The sequence below is a fragment of the Hipposideros armiger genome, unplaced genomic scaffold, assembly GCF_001890085.2.
Source record: "Hipposideros armiger isolate ML-2016 unplaced genomic scaffold, ASM189008v1 scaffold_277, whole genome shotgun sequence".
Lineage (NCBI taxonomy): Eukaryota > Metazoa > Chordata > Mammalia > Chiroptera > Hipposideridae > Hipposideros > Hipposideros armiger.
The window spans coordinates 1,886,064-1,893,143 of record NW_017731627.1 but is presented as its reverse complement, the minus strand read 5'-3'; the positions used below and the strand labels follow the sequence as shown (position 1 = coordinate 1,893,143).

Below are 7,080 nucleotides of genomic sequence, written 5' to 3'. Positions count from 1 at the left end.
CCCCACCCCCGCTCCGCAAACCGGCCCGCAGGTCCCTCCACCCCACAGCATCGCCCGGCCCCGGGTGGGCTGCAGAGGGAGGCTCCACACCTTGCCTGTCATGAAAAAATGCAGAATCACGCCCGTGCTATTGGACGACCCCGGCGGAGTTGACCCGGTGAGTGGCCTCGGGCAGCTGTACGGGGGACAGGGTGGACCGGCGAGCGTGCCTCCTCCCGCCTCCAGCTCGGCCCTCACCCGGCCTGGGCACTGACCTGTCTAACGCTCTAAGGCCGCCGCAAGATTTCGGTCCCGGCTGCGCCAGACTCTCAGCCCGGCCTGGGGGTCCTCATGGGGCTGGAGGAGGCCTGATGGGGGGAGCCGGGCGTGAGCCTGAGAGCGTAGGAGGGGGATCCTTCTGTCTCCCGAGCGCTCCCGACCCCTCCTGCCTTCGGACTGTCTGGGCTTTGTAGATTACGGCGCTGGGGTGGTTCTGGGCGTTTCCTTCCAGGGTCGGGGACGGAGCTGAGAAACCAGCCCCAGGAACAAAGCCGGGGCTCCCCTGCACCCTGTCCCACTTGCCCGGGAGGGCTCAGGCCGCCGCCCAACTCTTCAGATCGCAGCGCGGCGCGGCTTCCAGGCTCGTTACCGCGGAGGCTCAGGCTAGGCGCCGGGAATGCGGGCGCCTTCTGGTGGGAGCAGACGACATTGCGGGGGCGCGAAGCGGACGCCGCGGGAAGGTCCTTCTTCCTACCCCCACCCCCAAGCTCTCTGTCTCGAACCCGGGCCTCTCAACCGTCTGCCCCCAATCCCATTCTCTGCCTTATTCGTTCGGAGCCTCCCTCTCATCGAGATCGTAGGCGTCGATTGGTGATAATTTTCATTCTGAGCTTGACATCTTAGTTTACTACTGTGTCTCTTGTGAGTTTCTTTCGTGTGTGTGTGTGTGCGTGAGCGCGCGTGTGTGCATGCACTCTTGGTGAGGGTTCAATTAAGCAGCAATGAAAGCTAACAAAACTCTGTGCTCTTTTCCCAGGATTTGGTCAGTCTTTGTTGGCCTTAGCTACTGTTTGCTCCCAACTGATGTATCCAAGCAATCCTTTGCTCACTGACATTCTTTACCATAAGCAGTACCAGGAGGTCATATGTGGCATACACGAAATGGTCCAGTGCACTCTGGGGTTACTCAGGGCAACTAATGCTGTTGTTTTCCAGTGTTTGGTGGCAGGCTAAACTAAGCCATGCTAGTGTTAACCAAAGAAGAGGTTCCGGCTGTAATAAAGAATGAAAAGCATTTACTTGAGTAAAGGATTGCAATCTGAGAGAGGTAGATTCAGGTAGCAACCCAAACTGCACTCTGGAGAGAACATCGAAAGGCTTGGTTTATAAAGGCAAAAAGCTACAAAATGAAATTCTTAAATGCAGATGAAGGATTGCTGGCTAGGTTAACAGGGATTGGTTATTTCCAATATGGAAATGAGGAAAGCAAAAAGTGCAAGGAAGGAGGTGAAGTCCATATGTGTCTAGGTAGCAGTTGCTGTGCCAGGATGCAGTGCTTGGCCTTCATCTGAGTTTAGCAACATATTTAACAATGTAATAGCAGCTCTGAGAACTGAGGAATAACGTTCGTAGGCCCCATTTCCCTAATAGCTTTCTGACTATTTTAAGTGACTCTGTTAGCAATGCTCATTCCATTTTATCTTCTCCATTACCACTAGCTTGACTAATCTTTAAGGGTGGTGGCCTGGTGGACTTGTAATTGTATTCAGAGTTTTATTTATTTATTTATTTATTTATTTATTTATTTTTAAAGATTTTGTTGGGGAATTGGGGGAGGGGAACAGCGTTGGGGAATGCAGGAAGGAGAACAGACAAGTTGCTGTCATTTTGTTCTTCAGTCTAGTTGTGGAGGACATCACTTCACTGACCCATGTTTGTATTATCATTGCGCTCTTCCCAGGTGAGGCAAATAGGTAGCCAGATACTGGACAGTCGCTCAAGAGGGCTCTTGGCAGCTCACGCCAGCTGCCAGTCACTCACGGTAGCTTATGGCAGCCCACTGCAGCTGCACTGCAGCCTACCCTAGGCCTCACAGCAGCCCAGCTCCAGGTGGAGCTGTTGTTCACCATCTTAACTATAGAGGGCACAGTGTCACTGGCCCTCGTGTGGGATCCCAACCTGGGTCCTGTTGCTCAGAGCTGGCGTCCCAAGCCAACTCAACCAATGCGCCACTCTGCTGGCCCCTGTATTCACAGTTTTAAGGTACATATTTACATACAAATTCCTCCTTTTTTCTCTATGCAACACATCACAGCAAATGATTCAGGGTGATAGAATATTTCACATTATCCTGAATAATTTATGTATCTTATCACCCTATATTTATAAATTACATTTATCACAACATCCCTAGGATAAATTCCTAGCAATGGAATTTTTAAATGAAAGGATCATGTGCAAATTAAATTTGGATAGTTAGTGCCAATTGTCTTCCTGAAATGTTATACAATTTACATTCCTTCCAAGTAATGCATCATCATTTTTGAAGCTGCCTAGTATTCCATCATGTGAAAGTACCATAATTTGAATTCTATCTGTTTTCTTTTATGTAGATCTTGTTAATGGTTGTAAATAAAGTTTTATGATTTTCCATCCAGAGATCTTGCACAATTTTGTTAGATTTACCAGGCACTTTATATTTTTATGCCTTTGTAAATAGAATCTTTTTAGACTTCTAATTTTTTTTTTAAGATTTTATTGGGGAATTGTGGAAGGGAACAGTGTTGGGGAATTGGGGTAGGGGAACATTGTGTTTTTCCAGGACCCATCAGCTCCAGTCAAGTTGTTGTCCTTCAATCTTAGTTGTGGAGGGTGCAAGCTGAGCTCTAAGTCCAGTCGCCGCTTTCAATCTTTGTTGGGGGTGGGGGGGCACAGCCCACCATCCCATGTGGAAGTCGAACAGGCAACCTTGTTGTAAAGAGCACAGGCTCTCACCAGCTGAGCCAACTGTCTGCCTGTTGGCAGCTCAGCAGCAGCTCAGCTCTGGCACATCTCACTGGCCCATGTAGGAATCAAACCAGCGACCCTGTTGCTCAGAGCTCATGCTCTTAACCAACTGCGCCACCCGGCCAGCCCGACTTCTAATTTTTGTGACTTTTTGCTGGTATATAGAAATGTGATTGGCTTTTGTATATTGATTTTGTGTTTAGAAGCCTCTTTAAAGTTTCCTTTAATTTGTTATGAAATAAAATCTAAATACAAAAAACTCCACAAAACAAATGTATAGTTTCATAAATCATTCTAAGGTGAAATTTTTTGTAAACACCGTCCAAGTAAAGAAGCAGAGCTTGACCAGTCATTCCATAAAATTCCATCCATGTGCTCTGTTCCAGTTTCAACCCTCGTTCTCTCCTAAAAATCACCATTATCCTGACTCTTCTTACAGTAATTACTTCCTTACATCTCTCTAAGGCTTAAATTTCCAAATGTAGCTTCCAAGATAGTATAGTCTTGCCTAAGACCTAGTCTTACCATTCTGCTTTTACTTCACTTTTAAATTTGCAAAAATTTTAAAGTTATATTGATATATAATTTACATGCCATAAAGTTCATCTTGATATGTATACAATTTTATGAACTTTATTTAATTTCTAGCTGTGCAACCATCACAACGATCCAGTTTTAGATCACTTTCATTACACCCAAAAGTTCCCTCATGCCCATTTTCAGTCAATTCTCACTCTCACTCTTAGCCAGGACATCCTGATCTGCTTTCTTTCTCTATAGATCGTTTTCCTGGCATTTTATGTAAATGGAATAATAAGATATGTAGTCTTTTATATCTGACTTCTTCCATTTCACATAATGTGTTTGAGATTCAGCCACATTGTAGCATGTTCAGTAACTCTTTCTTTTTTAGTGCTGAATAATATTCCATTATATGGCTATACCACATTTTGTTTATACATTCATTAGCTGATGGACATTGAATTGTTTCTAATTTTTGGTTGTCATGAGTAATGCTGCTATGAACATTCATTTCCAAGTCTTTGTGTAGTCATAGTTTTTCATTTCTACTGGCTCAATACCTAAGAGAGGAAGTGCTGGCTTGTACAGTAAGGTTATGTTTAATTTTTAAAGAAATTGTCGCCTTCCAAAGTGGTTTTACCATTTTACATTCTCACCAGAGGTATGAGGGTTCCAGTTTCTGGGTTTCATTGCCAAAATTAGGTACTGTGTCTTTTTCATTATAACCATCCTAGTTGGTATGTAGTGGGTGGTAGCTCACTGCACTGTGGTTTGAATTTACATTTTCTTTTTTTTCAGTTTTTTTTTAAATTTACATTTTCTTAATGAGCATCATTTTATGTGCTTATTATTTGTTTACCTTCTTTGGTGAAATACCTATTCAAATCTTTTGCCCATTTTAAAATTGAGTTATCTTCTCATTGTTGAGTTGGAAGAGTTTTTATCGACTTTGTGTTACAAGTCAATATACTCTCCCAGGCTTTCTTTTCATTTTCTTAATGGTAACTTTTGAAATGCAAAAGTTTTGAGTTTTAATATAGTCAAACGTACTAATTTTTTATTTTAGGGGTCATGCTTTGGCATCTAAGAATTTTTTGCTTATCTCAAGGCCATGAAGAATTTTTTCTATGTTTTATCCTAGAAATTTTATAGTTTTAGCTTTTACATTTAGGTCTGTGATCTATTTTGAGTAAATTTTTTAGTGTAGCGGGGGTATGAATTAATCGTTTTGCTTATGGATATCCAATTGTTCCTGCACCGTTTATTGATAAAACTGTCTTTTCCCCATTGAATTGCCTTGTCACCTTTGTCTAAAACCAATGGACCATAAATGTAAGGATTTATTCCTGGACTTTCAAATCTGTTTCCTTGATCTATATGCCTAGCTGTAGTCTAGTTCCACACTCTTTTGATTATTGTGGCTTTATAATAAATTTTTTTTAGACTTGCACTGAGTTTTAATTGAAAATATTAAAACAGCTTAATAATTATAAAATTATATATAATTATAAAACTGATAATTAAATTGTACTGTTACTTATGAGGCATATATTCATTATTTTTGTAGATCTGAAAGAAACTTTGCATACTTGTTTTTCTGTTCTCCATTTCAGAGGAAGATTATGAAGAGAAGATCTAAAATTTGTATAAATGAAAGCCCAACTGAGTTAGAAAAGAAATAAGGGAACAAAATCGATACACAGCTGTACCGTAAGAGCATAGGTGGTTTTTAGCTCATGTTTTGAGTGTGAAAATGTAGCTCATCTCACACGAAACAAAAGCAAGTGCAAGAGTAAAGATGAATTATGAAAACCCCAATCAATTATTTTTAGCATGCCTCTTAATTTTTCTTTCTCCTGGTTTCTTGTCTTCTGTGCCTGAGTCTTGAACAGGTAACCACTTGAGGGGGTGCCGATGATAAATGGGCCATGGAGGAAGTGTCAACAAACACGAAAAAGCAAATCTGGCCATAACTATATAGACAGTCCACCCGAACTGTTCCGCCATGTACCCGTAAATAAATCCAACTATTGCTGAAAAAAGAATAATTCCCTGAAACATCTGTTCCACTAGCTTCTGGCCCTTGTAATCCATTTGTGTGGGCAGCGAGCTCAATTGCCCCAGCATGACTAGCTGAGGAGGCGGGCAGCGGAGTGCTGGAGGGAGACAGCGAGACTCAGGGGCGTAGGAGATGAGGTCTGGTTCGTGATACAGTTTCGCTTGCCGGAAGAGCCGGGGAGTAAGATGGCCGCCTATAATAAATTTTGAAATGAAATGGAGTGAATCTTCTGATTTTCTTCTTCCTTTTCAAAATTATTTTGGCTATTATAAGTCTTTTGCATTTCCATATAAATTTTAGGCTAAGTTTTTCAATTTCTACAAAAAATTCTGCTGGGATTTTGATGTGGATTGCATTTAATCTATAGTATAATCTGGAGGGAACTCTCATCTTAAAAATATTTAGTCTTTCAAGGGAATGAGAAGACAAGCCACAGACTAGAAGAGAAATTTGCAAAAGACATATCTGATAAAGGACTGTTATCCAAAATATACAAAGATCTCTTAAAACTCAACAATAAGAAAACAAACAACCCAATTAAAAATGGGGGAGAAGAGGGTTGGCAGAGTGGCTCGTTGGTTAAGAGTTGGCTTGGGAGCACGAGCAGCAGGGCTGCCAGTTTGGATCACACATGGGCCAGTGATGCTGTGCCCTCTACAGCTAAGATGGTGAACAACAGCTTGACCTGGAGCAGGGCTGCTGTGAGTCACCCTATGCAACAGCGTAGGCTGCAGTGAGCTACTGTGAGCAGCAGTCCAATAGCTGGCGACTGATCTGCCTCAGCCAGGAAGAGCGCAATGATCACAATACCCACATGGGCCAGTAAGTAACGTCCTCCACAACTAGACTGAAGAACAAAAGGACAGCAACTTGTCTCTTCCCCTTTCCCAATACCCCAATTAAAAAAAAAATCTTAAAAAAAAAAAATTGAGGAAAAGACCCAAACTGACCCCTCACTGAAGAAGATATACAGGTGGCAAATAAGCACATGAAAAGATGCTCCACATCCTATGTCATTAAGGAATTGCAAATTAAAACATCCAGAAGATACCACTATACATTTATTAAAATGGCCCAAATCCAGAACACTAACAATACCAAATACTAACAAGAATGTGGAAAAATAGGAACTCGCATTCATTGCTGGTGGGAAAGCAAAATAGTACAGCTGCTTTGAAAGACAGTTGGGCAGTTTTTACAAAACTAAATACACTCTTACCTTACAGTCCAGAAATGGTTAAAGCAAATTATAGGGCCAGCTCAGATTCAAGGAGTGAAGATGTAAATTCTGCCTCTTGATGGAACTAACTACATAACATAGTGGCCATGTTTTTCAATCTACCACACTAAGACTGTAAATTTCCTGTTAGAAAGAATTTTAATTATAGATTCAAATCCTTTAATGGTTATAAAATTATTAAGGTTTTTAAAATATCTTCTTAAGTCAGTTTTGATAGATAGTTTTCTAGGAATTTGTTCATTTCACATACACATTAAAATTTTATTTTCTAGGG

At 41.6% G+C, this 7,080-nt stretch overlaps 2 protein-coding genes across 5 annotated transcripts in view; both read right to left on the bottom strand.

Moving 5' to 3' along the window:
- The window catches only part of B4GALNT1 (beta-1,4-N-acetyl-galactosaminyltransferase 1), a 7,413-nt gene extending 6,083 nt beyond the window's left edge, over positions 1-1,330 (bottom strand). Inside the window, exons 1-2 of one of the 4 annotated variants that reach the window (XM_019657674.1) lie at positions 255-1,329; positions 91-175 (exon numbers count right to left, since the gene is read on the bottom strand). In XM_019657674.1, coding sequence (XP_019513219.1) covers positions 91-102 — 12 coding nt within the window. In that variant the 5' untranslated portion in view covers positions 103-175; positions 255-1,329. Of the gene's footprint in view, positions 1-90 lie in introns of all 4 variants that reach the window. The other 3 variants (XM_019657676.1, XM_019657677.1, XM_019657678.1) reach the window with 3 other exon arrangements.
- Positions 1,331-5,256: 3,926 nt separating this feature from the next.
- LOC109390723 (signal peptidase complex subunit 1) overlaps positions 5,257-7,080 on the bottom strand; it is a 3,452-nt gene continuing 1,628 nt past the window's right edge. The window contains exon 2 of the mRNA XM_019657572.1: positions 5,257-5,759. Coding sequence (XP_019513117.1) covers positions 5,326-5,759 — 434 coding nt within the window. The 3' untranslated portion in view covers positions 5,257-5,325. The remainder of the gene's footprint in view (positions 5,760-7,080) is intronic.